This window comes from Aythya fuligula, chromosome 19 (assembly GCF_009819795.1).
Source record: "Aythya fuligula isolate bAytFul2 chromosome 19, bAytFul2.pri, whole genome shotgun sequence".
Lineage (NCBI taxonomy): Eukaryota > Metazoa > Chordata > Aves > Anseriformes > Anatidae > Aythya > Aythya fuligula.
Window position 1 is genome coordinate 5,887,029 of NC_045577.1, and position 20,490 is coordinate 5,907,518.

Here is a 20,490-nt window from a genome sequence, read left to right on the forward strand (position 1 = left end):
CCTCTGGTTTTTTGGTTTTAACCTCATAAAACCCCGTGAGCTTATAATGTCCTTGAGAGGAAGGGACAGAAATCCAGCAGAAGTACCGAGAACCCGACGATATAATGACCTTTCTAAATTTTACTGTGTTACAGGGATGGAGCACCATCCATCCCGGCCCCCAAGACTTCTGGCAAGCCGAGCAGAACAAGGTATTGCAGTACTGCCAGACAAGCTGCCATGCAGCGACCACGTTTATATTTCCTCTCTTTTTATTTTTTTATTTTTTATTTTTCATTTTTTATTTTTTAAGATAAACAGAACCAAATAACAGAGCCACAAAGAAACCCAGCTCCAAATCAAGCCCATTTGATTTTTTTTTTTTTTTTTTTTTTTTATCAGCTCCACCGTGGGGCTTTTTTTTTTTTGATTAATCCCTGGTGGGAGTGGGGAATGGACTCCAGAGATCCGGTCCCAGGTCTTTATGGAATGTGACAGTTGGTGTTGGTGGGGCTGAGATCTGCAGATTTAAGGCTTGAAGTAGCTGCTGTCCATGCAGACCTCTGCAGCTCTTTCCCACAAATGCCAGTGTCCAGCCCAGCCACTGGCAGCTGAGCTGGGGGATGCATCTCAGACTGGTCCCACTGGTGGAAACTGGCCTCGGGCAGCCTCTTGCAGAGCCAGGAACCACACTTTGTACCTTCATCTGTGTGTCCTGTGCACCTGGGCATCAGGTCTTTGGCGTTTGAGTCATTTTATAAAATCCCGTTTTCCAAGTTTGCCTTTCTCCAGGCTTTTCTGTTGTTCAGGAGCTGTTTTATCTCTCCGAATGTGCCCAGAGGAGCTCCGGGGCGTCTGTGCTGTTGAGGAAGGGCTGGCATTAAGCAAAAATTTCTGGTCTTTTTATGACTGAGAAAACAGGAGCGTGGGTGGGTGTGGGGAGAAAGTTCGTCAGGATTTGATGTTGGCCTGAAAAAGTAAAGCGAAGCATCTGACCCAGACAAGGTCCAGATGGACCAGAGCCACGTCGCGGATCTGAGCTTTACCAGTCTACCTGGCCCTGCTCAGCCAAGCTGAAAACGCTGTGTGGGCCTGGGGAGCCTCTGCAGCCTGTGAACTTAGAGCAGCTTGCAAAAATAACCTCTTACTTCGTGCCTGAGAGCTTTCTGCCAGCAAACAAAACGTCCCGTTGGCGTGCAGCAAACCGCAGGCTGCAGCGCCGCGGCAGGAGGGCAGCCCTCACCGAGCGGGCTGGCGAGGAGATAATGCGACCAGTGTCTGTACAGGGCTCCTTTAGCACGTGTTTTAATTTCCTGGCTTTTAAGAAATCAGTTTTGTGTTGTAGATTTTATCCTTGTGCTTGGCATGGAGCTGCTTTCACCGATTCCCTAAGGGTCTCCTGGTGCAGCTCCGATGTCGCTGGAACAATGCCTGTGCCCCTGCTGCTCACGGAACCAGGTTTAAATTCAGCAAAGAGGTAAAGTGTTAGGATAACTGATAATAAATAGCAGGCTTTTTACGTGACTAAATGCCTCGTTCAGTCCTGGACAAAGAACTGGGGAAGTTGTCTCTGGGGACAAGGGATGGAAACTCCTCTTGCTGCAGCTGTTCCCACCCTGCTGTGCTGGGCAGCAGGGATTTTGGGCAGGTAACGTTAGGGTTGAGAAAGAGCTGGTTACCCGTGTAACTGTCTGCGTGGAGCTGCTTTCCAGGTTTAGTGAAAGCTCGGTGCCGGTTTCAAAAGGAGCTGGTTAATAGGAACGTTATTAGCATCTAACGAGCCTTTTTCATCTGGGTGCTCGTAGACATGAACTCATCGGCATGTGACACGCTTCTGGCAGGGTTACTCCTTGCACAGGCTTTGGGACAGGTCTCTCCTGTCGGTGTGGGAACTGCCCTGAGACAAAGGCTGGATCAGGGTTTGCATGGGGCGCGTGAGGGCAGATCCCTGCTGCCGGCGGCTGCTCCCACGGTGGCAGCGTCCCGCGGAGCCCCAGGGCGCTAGGGGCAAGGCGTGACCTCCGTGGAAACGCACCACCGACAGGCTCAGGAGATGGGCAAATCCTCTTTTCTTGAGGGTTCCCTTAAGCTATCCGTTCACCTCCTCCTTTTCTTCCCCCGCAGCAGTGCCCACCCGTTTCTCGCACCCAAGCCTGACCCGCACCGAGCACGGTGGTGGCGAGGTCAGGTTGGAGAAGGAGGCAGCTGACGTGTGTGTGCTCCTGCAGGTCGCAAGGACTGAGGATGCTCTGGGTTTTCAAGGCTCCCTGGAGCCTCAGGGTCCCAGCTCGACCCCAACACCGTGGCCAGGAGCCCCGGGCTGACCCTGTCCTTTTTCTATCTGTTTCCAGCTGTCCAGGAGGAGAGGCAGCGGGGGAAAGACCGCAACGAGAACGAGGTGGAGTCCACAAGTAGCGCCAACGAGGACATGCCCGTGGAAAAGATCTTGGAAGCTGAACTCGCCGTGGAGCCCAAGACAGAGACGTACATTGAAGCGAACATGGGCTTGACGCCGAGCTCGGTGAGACCCCTCTGTCCCCTGGGTCCCATCCTGGCACACGGGGCTGGGCGAGCACGGGGGGGTGCTCAGTGTTGGTGTAACACCAGCACAGCAGCGAGCCTGGGTCAGGGCAGGGTTAATTTGGGGGAGAAGAGCTGTGCAGGGCTCCAAAATGCAGATGAGCTCAGGTGAAAGGCCGAGGAAAGCAAAGCCCTGCTTGCTGCTGGCACTTCTCCGTCTCAGACACAGCGAGGGGTGCTCTGTCCGGAGCTGCAGGGAGGAACTTGTGCTGTAAGGCATAATTAAAAGGACTCGAAGGAAGGGTTTTGCTTTACTTAACAGCCAGAAGTGCTAAAAAGCAGGAAGACAGCCCCAGCTCTGATGAGCTCATAGTCCAATCAGGCCCGTAACCAGACCTTGGTGGCTGAAGTGCAAAGAGATAAGGGCTGTAAAACGGGGTGTGACTTTCCAGATGCCGAATTGTACAGCTGCTGGCCTGTAAGAAGAGAAAACCTGCAGAAGTTTGCTCTCAAGTTCCCTTCACATTTGGAAGTTTGTGTTAGAACTGGGCCTGCTGGAAGCAGCAGGGCTCTAACGGGAGCTTGTGCAGGGAGGAGAGAGCTGATGGAATAGGAACGAGTGGGAGGCTGTGAGGTGGGAAACTGCCTTGCTGTGCTTTCTTAGATTCCCTTCTCATCAGGTGACAGCCTTGCTTTGAGAAGGCCTCCCTGCAAAGCAGCTGCCTCCAGCCTATCCGAAATCTGGCTCCTAGGGCAGACCATGCACAAAGCCCTCGTTAAAGAGCCTTATTGCAGAGAAAGTACACTTAGGCTAATTACCCCCACCCCTGCCATACCGAGGGACTGGAAGTCTGAAAGAAAAGGGAAGGAAGGGGGAGAGAAAGAAAATAAATTGTCACCACCCTGTAAGTGCTGTTGGGGCTGGGGTCAGCTGTGCTTGGTTTCCCGTTTGCCCAAGGCGATGCCTTCTGGCAGGCACGGGGGAAGCAGCAAGGGGCACTGCTGCTGCAGGGCATCAGCTGGGGCTGCAGAGGGCTTAAATCAGCCCAAAACTCAGGGCAGGGAGAGGCTGGAGCACGGGGCATCCCCTGGGTCCTGTGGGATGGAGCTGGGCTGGGCGGGCAGGCAGCTGAGAGCAGGAACACGTGGGGAAATATCCCTCTGATTTCCTTACTGCTCCGTGCTGGGCATCTGTGGGGCTGAGATGATGAAATTTCTGGGAGACAGAAGGCCTCTGCAGTATTTATTTTCTGCTGCAATGCTGCTTTATCTCTTTCTTCACGGGAGGCTGGAGGACTGAGCCGAAATACCGCATCTTGCAGGGCGTAACAGGTCTTGGAGCCAGGCTGCTCTGTGCAGGGATCTGAGCCTTGGCTGCTTCTCTGAGATGCTCTCTTTGGCCTTTACCTGCCAGGGGACTTCATGGCTGGGTCGTGAAGTGAAGTTTTTGCTGTGTAAGGCTTCCTGCTAAGGACAGGGAGGGCTCGCGTGAAGCTCTCCAGCAGCAGATTGAGGGGAAGCTCACCTGCCTCTGTGGCTCCCCATTGCCAGGGAGACCCGAGGGGCTTTTTTTTGGAGGAAAGCAGCCCCGCTGCGGTTAGTGGAGGGCTGGGAAAGGCTCTGACTGCTGTCAGGATTACAAATACTTCAGGGGAGTTGTAGGCAGCGTTGTGCTGACTTGAAAACAAACCCCAGAGAGCGAGGTGAAATAAATGGCTTCGTCTGGCACTGCGTCTCCTCAGCCTCTTGTAGCAAATTGAAAGCTGGTTCCTGCATAATTCAACACGCATTACTGTGAACAAGGATGTGTGTTGCATCTAAATAGAAGCAGGAGGCTTGTTGAAATGCCCTATTATTGTCGAGCGGCTTCTGTCGATGAGGTGACATTTGTAGCAGGTTTCGCAGATGTATGAGACCAGCAGCGCCGGGGACGAGGCCACCGGATGAGGCGAGGCAAGACGGAGGAGCTGCCCTCCTCCCAGCCCTCCCCAGAGGGCTGACGTGATGGAGAGGCAGGCAAATTCAGTCCCTAATAGACACGGGGTAAAATACAAGCTGTTTCCCATCAGCCTGATGCATTGGGCCCTTTGATTTGTGCCCCCCGCACCTTTGCACGTCTGCTTTGAGCGCAGCTGGGGAGCAAGGACCAAGCAAGAGCAGGCTTGCAAGGACGTTTCCACCGTGCTGTGCCTGGCTAGGATGAAGGTGGCAGCACACAGACGGAGCTAACACCTTCCCCTCCCAGCTGGTCTCATGTCTGTGACTGTCACCTTCCTGCCATCGTCCCCCCTTGGCTTTGCAGGCTGGCACCGGTGCTGGTTTTGGCCACCTAGCCGAGCGTGGCACCAGCCGTGGGGCTTTGGCACAGTTATTGGAGCTGATAAAAGGGGAGGGCAGGGGTGGGGCCGTGGTTCTAGGGCAGTGCCAAGCCTCGGCATTTCGATAAGCATCACTGAGACACTCTACTTGCAGCGGGGAGCCCCCAACAACAGCTCTGCAGCCGCCGCAAATAGCTGCTAATTGGCAGAGCTGGCAGGCTGCTGAGCGTGGCAAAAGGGATAAAACCCCTGGGAGATTCCCACAAGCTTTCGGTCACTGTTGCTGCAGGATTCATCCACGTTGTGTCCCCGAAATCCCCGTGTCACCCCCTGCCCCTCGGGACGATCTGGGCTCCTGCTGCCTAATCACCACCTTGGATGGGCTCCTGGCCACCGAAAAGCAGAGCCTGTAACTGAGAGGTGTTATTCCCGTTAGCTCTTAAATCGGCCTTTAGCAGCTGGTTTCAAGTCACCGTTTTCTGGAAGATGTCTCCAAGCTCCAGTTTTCCAGCAGGATCAGGTGCCCGCGTGTCCTTTCCTTCTGTCACACTCCGGCACCGTGCCCTTGCTATTTACTGCAGGAGGGGATTTGCTTTCTGTGCGCGGGGATGGTTTCTAGCAGCACGCCGTAGATCCCGTCCTGGATTGAAGAGGGGCCCTCCAGCCCGCGGGGATGACACTTTTAGCTGCCTCTCAAGCTACAGCAGTTAAAATTCTGCCAGGAAGCGCCGCCGTGGTTCCAGGAACTGCGATCTGAGGTGTAATTAAAGGCTGGGCCCCTCGCTGTGGCTTCGGATGGTGCCGAGAGCCAAGCAAAGCTCGTGCCGCTTTGCGGAGTGCCGGGGCTGCAGCCGGGGCTGTGGGAGCAGAGCTTGGCTTGCTGCATCAAGGCTGGTGCTGGAGGCGACCTGCCCAGAAGCAATCCTTTGGGAAAAACATCCAACTTTCCTAAAATACCACTTCGCAGCCACCTGTTGCCCCGCGGGTCAGGTTCGGCAGGGGCACGCGGTCTCCCCAAAGTCGTGTCCTGCTCCAGGGCACGCAGGGCTCCATCCCTCTCCTGCCCCACGGGATCCAGGATCTCCAGCTGGCCGCTGACCGAGCCTGGGGGCTCCTTGCAGCCCCTCTCCCAGGCCAGCTCTGGTCCCCAGTGCTCACGGTATGGTTACGCTGGGCTGAGCCACAGCCAGTGCAGGGTGCCCCCTCCCAGCCCTCCTGCAGACACCTCTGGGTGCTGCCATTCCCCTGCTTCCAGTGAAAAGCTCCTGCAGAGCTCCTCCTTGCACCCAGCTTGGGGTTTTCCTGTTGTCCAGAGGAAATCTGCCCTCCTGCCCTCCCTCTCCTGGGGAAGAACCCAGTCCTGGCTCACTTCTTCCCCAGGGACGAGCCCCAGCTCCCCTAGAGCAAGACCCCCCCCTGTGGCTGCACCCTTTGGGGAGCTGCTGGAGTGAGGAGGGGAAAATCCCCTTAACGATCTCCCTGCTCTGCAGCTGCAGTGCTGAACCCCAGCCCAGCCCAGCCCATCCATCTCTGCAAGCAACAGGTGAAAATACTTCGAAGGCGGGTGCCCCCCTGCTTGCCAGATGCTGGTTATTTTAAGCCTGGAGAAGGGGAGACGCTGGCCACTGAGGCACAGAGGTGGTGTTTGCTGCCAGGGGATGGCAGAGTGCCCCAGGCAGGGGTCCCTGGGAAGGGCTCCGTGGCGCAGAGGGAGGCATTGTGTGCCTTGGGCTTTTTCCCTTTCTCAGAGCAGCCTTTCTCACCTCCCTTTGGTTTGTGAGTGCTCGGTCAGCTCTCTCCTAACACAGCCAGCAAGGAAAGCAAGAAGAAGAAGCGATAACCTCCAAGATGATTTATTCTCCAACCTCCTTCCTTTTTTTCCCTTTACAGTCCCATAGGGACCAGCTCATCGCTGGTGGCATGTGCACTGTGGTGGCATCCTCACCTCCTGCTCCCTCTGTGCCACTCGGTGAGCAGCAAGCACCTCTGCCCTGCTGGGAGAGGTGCTTGGGTACGGGGCCAGCAGGAGGGGAATGGCCTCATCCTGCTGCAGCTGGGCTGGTTGCAGGGGGAGCTGCTGTAGGGTCAGCTCCTGCCTCGGCTGTGCGCATTCCTTGCTCCGTCCCCGTGCGATCCGGAGGTGCAGTAAACGCTCCTCCTCCAGCTTTGAAACTGCTCTTTTAAGGCCATGGAAGAAAAATAATTGCACGATCAAAGCTGCTAGGTATCAGCAGGGATTACGGCGGGATGTGTGGAGGGGCTCATACATCCCTGTCCGGAGAGGTAAACCATATATACACACTTGGACTAGCGAGGTCTGTCTTCGCTGGGGTTAGACAGTCTCTTCCAGTTCCTAATCACGAGCCCACTTGAGCTGTTAGCAGTTCCTTTAAACAGGGATTTGGTGTGTTTAGGCTGACTGTCCTCCTTGAGAGCAGATGGTTTTTGTTACTGGATAATATTTCAAAGGGAAGGGTTTTTTCGCTTTTTCCGTAATGCCCCCTCCGTTGCTGTTTGGTGGGGCTGGGAGGTGCTGGCAATGGGAACGTGGACGCTGCACGGCCACGGGGTCCTGTCCTGCCCGAGGAGCGAGCTGGTTGCTTGCTTGGTGTGATGGGTGCTGGGTCTCAGCACACCTGGGTCCTGTTGTGGAGCTCGCTAAAACCAGCAAGAGGCATGTGGAGGTGAAGCCAAGCCACCTCCTCTCCCTATAACTGCGAGCATCTGCTTGTGGGGTCTCCCGAATTTGGCGAGCCCCTTCGCTGCTCCTCCAGCCTCTCCTCTCCTTCCTTTTCCTGAGCCTTTCAATCTCCTTCTCTTCGCAGCCCAATGACCCGGTGACGAACATCTGCCAGGCAGCCGACAAGCAGCTCTTCACCCTGGTGGAGTGGGCCAAGAGGATCCCTCACTTCTCCGAGCTGCCCCTGGACGACCAGGTCATCCTGCTCCGAGCAGGTGAGTCTCACCAGCGACGGGCATGGCGCTGAGATTTAGGCAACTCGCAAGCCATTAGCTGGTTCGGAGTAACAGCCTCCGATAATTCAATCGCTAAATAGGATTTCAAAAGCCCCCGGGGGACGCGTTGCTGAACGTGATCCAAAATGTTGCACCAGCTGCCAATCGGCTTAAAAAATGGCCCGGCTCCCTCGCGGGTGAGCGAGGTGCTCGGAGATGTGCGCTGGGTTCCTCCCGAACTGGGACTTGAAAGGACAAGGGGGCTTGGGACCCCGCGAAATTTCATCGGACTACGGCGTTTGATCATAATGAAAACCAGAAGGAGGAGAAAAATATATCAGCCTCCCTCTCCCACCCACCAAGATGAAAATAAAAGTCTTCGGGTTTATTTTAAATTTCCTTATGCTGCAGGGGGTCTGCAGGAACGGAGGCGTCGGGAGGTTGCAAGCAGTTAGCTGGGAAAAGGGTCTTCTTTGCAAGCCCCAGCTGCTGGCAGGTTATACACAAAGACTGGGGGGAGCAGGAAAGCGAGAGCAGACTTGAGGAGGATGCATTTTAGGTGTGAAGCTCTTTGTGTAGCTCCCGTGATGAGATAAGTGATTAAAAGGGCTTTGGCTCGATGCTCCCTGAAACAGAGGGGCAGGCAGGTTGTCAGTGGGACTTGGGAAACCGCTTCCAGCAAATGGCAAACTTCCATGTGAAGGACAAAACAGGGAAAGGAATAAAAAGACCTTGGCGTTTGGCTGCGGTACCCAGTGCTCAGCTCGGCAACGAGAAAACCCAACCTGGACTTCCAGAGGTCAGGAATTACAGAGAGCCTCAGGGCAGGGTGATCGGTTGAACTGTGCAGGTGAACCCGAGCAGGCCTGGGATGCTGAAGTCCCTGGCAGTTTTAAAGTTCCTCTTCTTTCCCTGGAATGCACTTTTTATAGGCAATCTTAGAGGGGAAGGCCCTGCAGGGTGTGTGCACCCTGTCCTCTCTCTGCCCTCCTCTGACCTTGGGTGAGCAGCCCCTGCAGAAGGGGCACTGCTGCTCCACCTGGTGACTTTCTGGCTTCTCTCCTGTTGGGAACGTGCATGCCCCGAATAAATGCCTTTGAAATTGGGCAGCAGAATGCTTGGAGAGCCTGGTGCTCCTCAACTCGAAACGCAGGAACTAGCTCAGCCCAAGGGCTGTGCAGGTTGCTTCAGGAGGAGGTAGAAGAAGGGCTCCGGAGTAGGACGATGACGGGATCGCTGTTTCCTTCTCACCACGCAAACACCAGCTGTCACTCTGTTTAATAACACCGACTGTTGCCCAAATGCACAAATCTTAGAATTTCTGCGATTTCTCGCTGCCTCTCAACCAGCATCACTGCGTACATGCAAATACCCCGGCCCTCTTGCAGCCCCTCTGCAGTCCTTGGCAGTGATTTTGGGGCGCTGAAGCCGCGCTGTTTACTGCTGTGGGTTTTCCACCCTTCTAGTTTTACTGAAATACGAGTTTATAGGCATGTTTTGTCTCGTGGTTACAGCGAGAGGCTAGGAAGGGAGCCTTCGGGGGGTTTTGTTCTCCTGTTGGCCTCGCTCCAGGCTTGGGCAAGCCCCATGGCCTCACCGGACGGCTGCCGCCAGCCTCCTGGGGGAGGTTTTGGGGATTGGGGGGGGTTCCTGGCGCTGGCTGGGGGCCCTCTCTGGAGAACACAAAAAACATGGTTTCGAAGAGGGTCTCCAGAGCCTCTTGAGAGCGTGGACGAGCGGAGGGATGTCTCTGCAGTGGGCTTTGAAATGAAGGCTTTCTGCAGGGATGGCAGGGGAAGGACTGGACGCAGACAAAAAGCTGCCTTTTCCTTTTGTGGGGCGGAAACAAAACCCGCGACAATAATTCAAGGTTTCCTTTTCTCTTGAGAAGACGGCTGAGGAAAGCTGAACCGGAGGCTTTCTGACCCCATGTTCTCTCCTCTCTGTTGGTGCTTATCGTGGCTGGCCCCGAGCCACATCCTTATGGGGCCGCTCGTGGGGTGTGAGCAGACCCCGGTCGCGTCCTGGGCTTTTACCAGGACCCCGCAGCTCAGCACCGGGAGCAGCCCCCGTGGGCTCCCCGCTCCAAGCACCTCTGCTGGGGCCTCAGATAACCTCCCCCAAGTCTTTTAAGCTGTGGCTCCATCTATTATTGAGTGGCGAGAGCGGCCTGCGGAGAACAGCTGCCCATGAAATATTGAAGGATGAAAAATTTAGCTAAGAGCGTCAGCCGGGCTCGCTCAGGCGTCCTCGGAGGCAGAGCTAAGTGGAGCACGCGGAGCGGTGCTGGGTGGGCCGCCAGCAGCTCTCCTCCGTAGTCCTGAATCATTTAAAAACCTTCCCTCTTCCAGCTTTTTGGAGGAGAAGGAAACCCAACTTTGGAAACCCGTTTTCCCTGGATTTTCCTTTTCTGCGTCAAGGCCAGCCCGGCAGGGGCTACGTCTCTGGTTCGCTTTATAGGGCCACGAGGGGAAATGTGGCAATGAGGTGAGCTCACGTGGAGGTTGCTGTGCTGCCAGGTGCCTTTGGGTGCCCTGGGACACCCAAAGCGTCCCTGGGGGGGCTGCAGGCACCTCGTTTGAGGGGTAGCCCCAAGCCACCACCTCTCCTCCGTCCTCCTTGGGTTTCGCAATGCTGCAATCCCGCTGCCGAGTGCCAGGCCTCGCCCAGTAAATAGGCAAGGAAATGCTCCCTTGATTGGGGTGGAAACATCCTGTGGCCACTCAGGGAACAGTGAACTTTATTCCTTGTCAACATTTCTAATGGCGCAGCCCATCTCTGCCGCAGCAAGTAAATACGGCACACGTGGACCTTGTATTTATGCCAGTCAGGGAGAAAAGGCATGCTTCTGTGGCAGGAGAGATGGAGGATATACCTGCATCGCTTTTCCAGCCTGGGAAAAAAAAAATAAATCGAATATCCTGAGATTTTGGACCCTGCCAAGCAACCCTGGGTCGTGGACGTGAGAGCAGTTTCAGGCTGGGCACATCAGCCCCGCGATGAGCGTGAGCCTCCCTGGGGCTGCAGAAAACCCATCCTGCCTTGTCAGAGATGCCTCTCCTGGCTGGAAGTCACCCAAACGTCAACCCTTCAACCTTTGCAGCGTATCTTCTTGTTAGGGGGTTGTTTCAGGTGTTTCTGAGCTCAGCTTTATGTGTGAAAAAGGGATGAAAGGGGAGCTGGAGGGCGGGGAGGGAAGTCGCGTCCTCCTTCCCTTCCCATCTGAGCTGCTTCAGACCGCTCCTGCGGGGTCCAGGCTCAGAGGACACGTTGTCCTGTCACCCGAAATGCTATATCCAGCAGTAAGGCACAAGCTGATGTCAAAGTGGCTGTCACTGGCCAGGTCATGGTCATGGGATATCCATATCGTGGCGTGGCGAGGGGAGCGCTGCCCCCTCCAGATGCCAATGACAGAGCCTCGCCTCTCTGCGAGGGTTTTCAGGGCCCTGTTTTAGCAGAGAATGAACCTCTGTGCCCTATTAGGGCTTGAAAATGAGCCCAATTAGCTGATAGGAAGAGTTAATAGCTCTTTAACTGCTCAGAGGCAGGGAATATGAGGTCAGATCAGGGGCTCGGCACCCACTCGGGGGTTCGCAGAGAAAGGAGCAGGCAGAGGGCTGTTTGCGCCCCTGCCTGCAAGGTTTAGAGAGGAAACTGCTTCTCTTGTTAGCGTTATATTTTTAGTGCATTTGTTCCTTAGCAAGCTTTTCCTTCCCTTACATGCACAAAAGGGTCGGCTCCCCCCTGCCATCCCGCAGCCAGCCTAGGGACCCCAGCAAAGGCGGCTCTCAGGTGCCTTCCTCCTCTCTTAGCCATTAGTGCCAGGGATCCCTGAACCCATTGAGGACCCCATGGCTCTAACCCGCGGCCTTGGTTGTTTTCTCCTCCCCAGGGTGGAATGAGCTCCTAATCGCCTCCTTCTCCCACCGCTCCATAGCCGTGAAAGACGGGATCCTCTTAGCCACCGGGCTCCACGTGCACCGGAACAGCGCGCACAGTGCTGGCGTCGGGGCCATCTTTGACAGGTGGGAAGAAAGGGGTGGATGGTAGGGGAAGGGACCTCAATCCCTCTTGTCTAGATGTCCCTGTGCCAAGGCGGGTGTCCCACGTCCCCATGTGCAGGCAGAGGAATGGCTCCCGTCCATCCCACGACGCCCGCAGAAAGCACCAAGCAGTCACTTTGGGACTGCCCGGTGCAACGCAGAGCTTCTTTGCAGATGCCTCCTCACGTGAACCAGGAGGCTGCTCCTTTCTTTCCTTTCATCTTTAATCGGACCAAGACCTGAATTTGTTTTCTCAGTAAAAAAATAAAAAAAAATAAAAGCCCCACAGACAGCCGGCAGGTTCCGCACGCGTGTCCCAAGGGCTCGTTAATCTCGTGCTTTGGAAAAGTGTTTTCAAGCGAGGCTTCCAGCGTGTGTGACCCGCAGCGTGGCTCCAGACGCCGCGTAAATTGCGGCTGATTTCTCTGCCCCAGACTCATCTCGAGGTGCCTGAGCTGGAACCAACCCGCTTTTGCTTTTTCGCTTTGCAAGGAAATTGCTCTTCGGGTGACATCATTTGTTTCCTGTGAGGTCATAAGTGCAGGATCATGACTTCACTGCAGGACCCAACAGGAAAAACTGGGCAATCAGTGGAAAATATTTCAAGACCGGCACCTGCAGAAAGAGCAAAGGGAGTAATAAAAATTACCGGCAGAGGAAATTGCTTTTAGATACCTGCTTTTTTTATTATTATTTTTTATTTTTAGGCAGCTTTCTCAGGTGCCAAAGCTTCTCAGTGAATGCACAGAGCCAGTTTTTACGGTCCCTGCTGTATCTCACAGGAACTATCGATGTTCCTAATGAGCTATTTTTGATACAGGAGGAAAATGAGGGCATATCCTCAGCTGGTATAAATGAGCCCCGTCCCATGACTTTATTAAACCTGCACCAGCGGACCTCGCTCTGGGCCTGACACCTGCTTTTTTTGGGGTTTTCTTTTTTTTTTTTTTTCCCTATTTCTTTTTAATGCTGACGCCTGTGATTTCTGTGTCCTTTGCAGAGTACTGACAGAACTCGTGTCAAAAATGCGAGACATGCAGATGGACAAGACAGAGCTAGGCTGCCTGCGAGCCATCGTCCTCTTCAACCCCGGTACATGCGGCTACCTCCTCTCCGTCCCCCACACCTCTTTTGGCTGATGCTGCATCCTTTGGGCTCCTAAAAATGAATGTAGACATCCTTTCAGGCAAAAAAAAATCAGGGCAAAGTCAGAACAGGGGTGTTATTGCCCTCTGTTCCCTGATCTCAGTATCCACGGGGGTTTATTAGCTGGCCTTCTGGAAAGTCCTCCGCAGAGCCTGGAGAGGGTGAAAGGCACGAAACTTGCTCATAAAACACACAAGAACTTTTTTGTCTGCAACTGGCTTAGATTTACAGAGTCCAGCAGGCTTTCCCGTTGACTGCAGGGGCAGGGATTGCTGCTGGGGGTTATCCCTGCCCTTCCTGCGAGCCTTTGGTGCATCGGGAGGTGGCTGCTGTCCTGTAGATGCCCCTCCTGGGGCTTTCCCTGCGTTTTAACATGGCTCAGTGCAGGGCAGAAGCAGACGTGGCCGAGGACAGAGGTGCTTATCTGGGGCTCCCCCTCACCTCCCTGCTCTCCGCAGGAGCAGGGTTTGTGCCCAGGCACTGCTCGGTCCCTGCCCTTTCCCACCGTCCCCACGCCAGGCATTCCAGCAGGGTTCAGTGCCATGTCTTGTTTTTGTTGTTCTGTTTGACTTTTTTTTTTTTTCCCTCGTAATCACCAGTAATTTATTGTCTGTAATTTGGGATTAGCCCTGTATGGTAAAGGAAGGGGGATCCGGAGAGGTTCCCACTGCGCATGTGCCTGGGATATCCATGGCCTGACTGTCCCTTTCCCCTTGCTAAAACCAGCTCCTCGCCACCTCGAGGGACCTGCTGGAGCAGGGACTTTTCTTACAGCCCCACTGCAGTGCTTTGTGTTAGAGGGAGAAATCCCCCAAGCCCGTGCCTCGATGGGGTCTTAAAGCCTTTGAGGTCTGTGACCACTGCAATGAGCACAAATGGTTGGGACTGGGATACGAGGTGGGGTAAAATGGGTCTTTTGTGGTCACAGGGCAAACCTTTTGGGGCTTGAATGCCTCGGGAAGGTATCGGGGTCCTGCTGGAGCACTCAGGGTGCAGACACTGAATCCAGGTCATGCCCTGCACTGGTTTGCACTGGGGGTGCTGGGAGGGGTGGAGGTGGCTGTGCACCCGGGGGGGTGCACAGGGAAGGGGTGTATGGGGAGAAGGTGTATGGGGAGGGGTGCCTCGCCTCCCCGCACACCTCGAGGCTCCTGGCTGATGCTTCTTCCCTTGCCTTTCAGACTCGAAAGGTCTCTCCAACCCTGCCGAAGTCGAGGCGTTACGGGAGAAGGTGTACGCGTCGCTAGAGGCGTACTGCAAGCACAAATACCCCGACCAGCCCGGGAGGTGAGTTGCTGCTGGCTGTGCCCCGTCCCACAGCCACAAAACCCTGTGCTGGGGGCACTGCAGCCCCTGGGGGGTCCTGGTGCCATCCTCAGGGCTGCATCCCGCAGCGTGAGGGTGCTGGGTCCCGTCTGCGCCGGGCTCTCGCTCTGTTCCCACATCTTCTGGGAGCGAGCAGCTCTCTGCAGAGGCAGCTGCTCATTTCTGTCCCCCCTCCAGCTGTGAAAATCCCCCAGAGGAGTGGAGAGAGGTCCTTAGCCCTGTGCTTGCAATCGCCGAGGATGGGCTTTGGGTGTTCCCGAGGAGCCCCAGCTCCTCCTGGGCTGAGCGCACGGGGGCAGGGGTATCGTTTCCCTTTTGGAAACCACGGAGAGCAAACCACAGTGCAAACAAGACACACACGGAGTTAATTTTCAGTGGCAGATGAGCATCATTGCTGGGAAGTGAAAGCCTCAATTGATGCTCTCTTCTCCCCTCCCTGCCTCCCCCAATCCAGCTGGGAATGGGAGGGGGAATTAGGAATGCTTTCCTGGAGCTCTCCGGAGCTGAGTGGGCGCATTTTCCCAGTTACAGCCTGAAGCTGGCGACTGCCAGTTCAGTTACTGACAGTCATTTGAGAAACCAAGCGAAGCACTGGAAACTGCTGCTGGTTTGTATCGCTGCTGAGGCTCAAACGCTGGGAAAAACAGCCCCAGCAACTGGGATTTGCATCTCACCTGCATTCCTGGTCTTGCTGGTCTGGGTGGTTCAGAAAAACGAGGATGCGCTTAAGCAGCGAGTGAAGCGAACAGAGCAGAGCCTCAGGAGTAACAGTGGGCCTCTTTTTTTCTCCCTTTTGGGTATCAAAGTGCTGGCAGATGAAAAAAGACAAGGTTGTTCAGAGGTTTCTAGGATGTTCGTGGCTGGCTTGTGGAAGACAAAGGTCCTGTTGGGTGTTCTTGATTTTGGCAGTGGTGAGGGAAATGAGAGAGGAGCACAGGGCAGGGACGATCGCCTCTGGTGCCCTGAGCAGTGTGCGTGGACCCCAGGCTGACTCTGGAGCCGAGTCCTCTTCCTGTAAAACGTGATTGAATTGCACCTCCTCAGCAAATCCCAGGCCCCTGGACTTGGCAGCTGCGGAGTTTCGGGAGAGCTCTGTGCCTCTTCGGGCTCCGAGCGGGCAGCCGGCCCTAAATGGCACGAGGAGAGCTGCGCTGGGGAATGCGGCCAGCAGCTCTCCTGGGTTATTCCCCCTCTGGGAAGCGCTCTCAGCCTCGCACAGGCATCCAGTGTGTGCCGCAGCTCTCGCTGCTTCGCTCCTGGCCGGGGGGCACCGGGCAGGGGGACGCCGTGGGGACAGCCCCCGGGAATGTGCGTGCGGCTGCTTTTCATGGACCAAAAAAGCCCCGTGAAGCTGCTGGGCACCCCTGAGGAAAGTCGCTGAGGCACCACCCAAGATGTGTGCCCCCGGGGGCAGCCCCGGTGATGTGGGAGCTTTGTGGATCCCGGAGCCTGCAGCAGGGGCTCTGCTTGTGGGCTTTGAATGACCTCGGGGAGCTCCTCGTGTGATCTTCACACCCTGGTTCGCCAAAACCTTTAAGGGTAATCCTTGAGGGCTGTACCTAGGAGCTACACTGAGCACTTCTTGCCTTGCTGCCTCTCCTTTCCAGCACAGGACCAGGGTGCAACAAGCCTCAGCGGCTGGGGAGGGTTAACCGGTGGGCTGGGAGGCCGGGGTTGCACAACAGCGAAGGGAAAGGCTCTCAGGAGCTCTCTCCATCTTCCTGGTCTCATGGCACAATGTGATCACCATCTGGGGCTGGAAACAAGTTCTTCCTGTGGTTGAGCAAATGCACGGAGCAGCGTCGTGGGCGCTGCACATCCTCCCCTGCTCCCCGCCGCGGCCAGCGCCGAGCCCCCATGGGTGCCCCGCGGCGCACGCCTTCGGCCTCAAACCAGCCCTCGAGGGCTGCCAGGCACCCTGCAGACACCCAAAAGGAACTTGTCTGGGGCAGCAGGACGAGGGGAGGCTTTTCTAGGAAAAACCGAGCCGTGCTGCCCCCCACGCCACCCCCTGCTCCTTCGCCAGGGGGGCACGGGGTGTACGTGACACGGAGCAGCCGCGGGGAAGCGGGGCCGATTTCTGCCCTGGCACGGTGCTGTGCTGTGCTGCGGGCTGGTTATCTCACGGTTAAACGTATCGGAGGGCTGCAGCCATCATCTGGTTTGGTTTAAAGTGAAACTTCCTGAATGGGATGGTAGGACTGATTTGTTTTTCCTGGCTCCGGTCCCGCTGTTCTCGCCAGCTCAGCAGAAAAAAAAAAAAAAAAAAAAAAAAAGAGAGAAAAAAAAAAATAAAAAAAAAAGAGAAAAGTGTGCATGCATGTATAATATCGGTATGTTTGTGCTTGTCTTTCTCTCTCTCTGTGTTCTCTGAAGTCCCCTTCTCCCTGGGCTGGCTCGGTTCTGGCCTTTGCTTGTGTCGAAGCCTGAATTGTGCAGCAGTAAAACCAAAAAAAAAAAAAAAAAGCGCTGCCAGCAATTAAAGGGCCTCTCTCCCATTCTGCACGCCGGGACGCGTGCCCTCCAGCTGGCTGCGTGCCCGCCGTGGGGTGCGGGTGGGCAGGGTGGGGGCACCCCTGGGTGTCCCCATGGGGGCTGCAGGGTGGGCGCGGGGCTCGGTGGGCGCCGGGAGCCGGCTCGTGCAGCGCGGTCGGCTCTCCCCAGCCCCCCTGGCTCTCCCCTCCTTGCTGTCAGCGCTCTTTGCGAGCCTGGTGGGTGCGACCTGAAAAGCGTCTCCGCCGGGCGGGCCGGGGAGAAAGGGCTTTTGTTCAGCTGGGGCTCGGCTGAGCCCCATGCGCCGGGTGGGGAGAAGGGTTGCCGGGGGCTGGCACCCCGTGTCCGGGCTGGTTTGCAGCCCTGTCTCCAGCTTCTGCTTCCAGAACTCCCGTCAGCTTGCTTCCATCATCTTCAACCCCGCAGCACCTTCAGCACAGGGCTCAGCCGGGTTTTGGCCGTGCAAGAAGCCCCCCCAGGGCTGCACGGAGCTGCCTGGGAGGTGCCCGCTGCCTGCAGCGAAGAGGCATCAGGCAGCAGAAGCTGGCCCCCACTGCACCTCCTGCATCCCCTGGCTGCAAGCAGAGAGCAAGCAGGCCATGAGCGGCCTGCAGCACTCCTTGGGTCCTTGTAGGGACCCTCGTAGGTCCCTTGTAGGGACCCCACAAGCACCTCGGGGTGCTGGCTGAGCGGTGCAGCCCGTGCGCCCCAGCCCAGGGATGTCCCTTCACGTCACATTTTCTCTCTGTGTAGCTACCAGCAGATGTTTGTTGTGAATATCCGCTGTGAGCGCCTCATCTTCAGGGCTGGGGACGTAATTAATGATTTCCCATAATTTCTCGGCACAGCTCTGGGTGTGCAGCCCAGAGCTTTGGTAGCAGAAGTTGTGTCTGGCTCCGCACAGGAGCAGCCACGGAAGCTCTGCAGGTCAGGGCTGCTGGAAGGACATCTAACCGTGTCGTGTCCCCTTCCCCTAGGTTCGCCAAGCTCCTGCTCCGGCTCCCTGCCCTCCGGTCCATCGGCCTGAAATGCCTGGAGCACCTCTTCTTCTTCAAGCTAATAGGCGACACGCCGATCGACACCTTCTTGATGGAAATGCTGGAAGCGCCCCATCAAATGACTTAGAGAACTGCTGCTGGGTCAGTCCCTCGCCCGGCCGGGGCCTCGCGGGGCTCCGTCCTCTGCTTTCTCCTCCTCCAACCCCAGCCCCTTCCCCCCCTGCCCTCCCCGATGCTGGAGGCACCGTCCGAGCTTCTCCGCGCGCTCCCCGGGGCCACCCCCCCGACGTCCTCGCCGCCTCGCCACGTTGACCCTTGTCCGTTTGCTGTCACTGCTGCGTCTAAAGACCTGATCCGCTGTTGCCCTGCGGTAGATGTAGAGAAGTGGGGGACGGAGAGCTTTGCGCCGGCCGCCGCGGTGCCCCGTGCCACAGGAGCTGGGGACGGTGCCGGCCGGCCACGGTGGCCCTTTTGGGCAGCGGGGGGTTTTGAATGAGCTGAGGGAGTGGTTCGGCTCACCGGATTGCAGCTGGCTATTTTCAGAGGATGGAGGTTGGTTGGTTTTTTTTTTTTGAAAAAGAAAAAAAAAGAAAAAAAAAGAATTCTATTTTTGGTTTCTAACTGTTATTAGTAGTCTCGGTAGTTACTTCGCGCAGGGAGAGGCGGCCCTTACCGTGAGTGAGTCACCCGTGGCTGCGCAGAGCCTTCTCCTTTCACTTAAAAACAGAGGATTTGGGATTGAGCTAAATCCCCCCTCCAAACACCCGGTGGCTATGGGGACGTCCTCTCCCCCTCTGCCCACCCCGGGGCCCCAGGCACCGCTGCTCTCAGGCTGGAGCTGCCCACAGACACGAGCACAGGTCCGGAGCGCTTGCTTTAAGGCTGTTTGGGACACGGCATCGCCCTTGCCGGGGTCCTGCTGATGAGACCCCTGCCCTCCCAACTGCCCCCAGCGTCCCAGCACAGCCTCGCTCACCAGGCACCATCCTGCAGGACCCCTGCTCGATTTAAGGGCTGTTGTGTTGGAGCAGCAGGGGACGGTGCCCTGGCAGTGCTCCCTGTTTGGTGTTTTGGTCCTGCCCTGCTCCAGGTTGGTTTTGGGTTTCTGGCTGCTGGGGTGAGCTCAACAAAGCACCCACCACCCTGACTGCGCCCTCATGGGGGTTTGGGCTCATCCAAGAGCTTGTCGATTCAGCAGCCGCGGTGCAAAACACTGCAGGGCAACAATTAGTGGGAGCCTTTGGTAATTGTGGATGTTAATTAGCGGTGAAGCAGGAATGGGGCTCCCCCTCCCCACATCTCCCCATTTGGGCAGCGACGTGGGGCTGGGAGGTCCTGGCTGGAGAGGGATGCCCGGCAGGGACAGGAGGTCAGCCCGGAGTGCCCGTCCCCAACACCTCGCCTTTCACTTTAATCAGGTGTCCCCAGAGCCTGCCTGAGCAAACGGGTTAAAAAAACAGAACAGAATGAGCTGGGAAGGCTCCTGGGGAGGATTTCCCCCCCTGCAGCAGGACAGGACGGTCCTGGGCACATCCCAGGGCGCTGAGAGCCAAGGATGAGGTGCCTGTGGTTGGCTCCAGGCCGCTTTTATGTCTGCTGTGCCCCAAAGCAACAGAGCATTAGGTCCCAAAGAGAGGTGGCTCTCCGTTCCTCCCCGGGGGCTGTAGCTGCCCCCTCAAACAGCCACTTTGTGCCCACAGGGGGACGGAGCAGCCCCCGCCTCTGCTTTGGAGGGGACACAGTTGTCACCCGCTTGGCAGCTCCATCCCCTGCAGTTAATAAGGCCATCTCCTCGCCGGATAAATGCTCAGGATTTCAGGTCGTAACTTTGCCTTAGGCTGGCCTGAAGTGGCGAATCCGCAGAGGCGGGGAAGGAGAAGCGTTTTGGCTCTGGTTCTCCAGCAGCCTGCATGCCGCCGAAAATATTATTAAACAGCTTCACCCTGGAAGAATTTGCCAAGAAAACTAGGCGAGAGCAACGAAATCTAGCGAGGGTGCCAGTAAACACGAGCAGGCTGCTCCTTGCCAGCACAGCGCTCGCGCACGCCCGCGCGTGGTGGCCGGGGGCTGGCAGCACCCGGGGGGCTCGGTTGGAGCCGGATGGTCCCCGGGGTGAAGAAGCTTTGTGGAAGAGTCTCTTGACCTTGCACTATGATAAACCTGAGCTGTTGTTCGTCTCCCTTGGGTAGAACCACTTGATGTTTTTGGTTTTGTTTTTTTTTTTTTGGCTCGGTGAGTTTTTGGAAGGCGGTCCGTGAGCAGGTGCCCCCAGCCCATCCTGCTTTGAACTCAATATCACTCAAATGCCGAGAGCAGCGGGGTGTCCTCAGCAAAAAGCGTGGTGCAAAGGGGAAGGCTCTGCCAGCAAGGGGCTCTGGGTCAGGACGTGTGTCTCCGTGCCTCAGTTTCCCTGCCGGGGCGGTGCGTTGCCGTGATTTGTGCCCCCCCCCGTGGAGGAGGGTTTTGGGGAAGGGCTGAGCACCGGCCCGGACCTCGTGCTTTTGGCAAGTGTTGAGGGAGCTCCCACATTGCTGTAAATCCGCAAGGCTGCTGCTTTTAGTAGAGCTCCTCCGATCCACACCAGCAGCTTTCGGGGTGCTCAGCAGGTCCTGAACACGACCACGGGTGCTCAGCCCCCTCCCCGAGCACGACCCCTGCCCACCCGCCCAGGGTCACCGGCGCAGCCGTCCCCAGCAGGAGGAAAAGCTTCTG

At 56.5% G+C, this 20,490-nt stretch overlaps 1 protein-coding gene across 2 annotated transcripts in view; it reads left to right on the top strand.

Annotated features, from left to right (window-relative positions):
• The window catches only part of RXRA (retinoid X receptor alpha), a 93,046-nt gene extending 73,199 nt beyond the window's left edge, over positions 1 to 19,847 (top strand). For both annotated transcript variants that reach the window (XM_032200618.1, XM_032200620.1), the window contains exons 5-10: positions 2,331 to 2,500; positions 7,643 to 7,772; positions 11,665 to 11,797; positions 12,816 to 12,907; positions 14,143 to 14,248; positions 17,758 to 19,847. In XM_032200618.1, the coding sequence (XP_032056509.1) occupies positions 2,331 to 2,500; positions 7,643 to 7,772; positions 11,665 to 11,797; positions 12,816 to 12,907; positions 14,143 to 14,248; positions 17,758 to 17,905 (779 nt within the window). In that variant the 3' untranslated portion in view covers positions 17,906 to 19,847. The remainder of the gene's footprint in view (positions 1 to 2,330; positions 2,501 to 7,642; positions 7,773 to 11,664; positions 11,798 to 12,815; positions 12,908 to 14,142; positions 14,249 to 17,757) is intronic.
• The last annotated feature ends 643 nt before the right edge of the window (positions 19,848 to 20,490 follow it).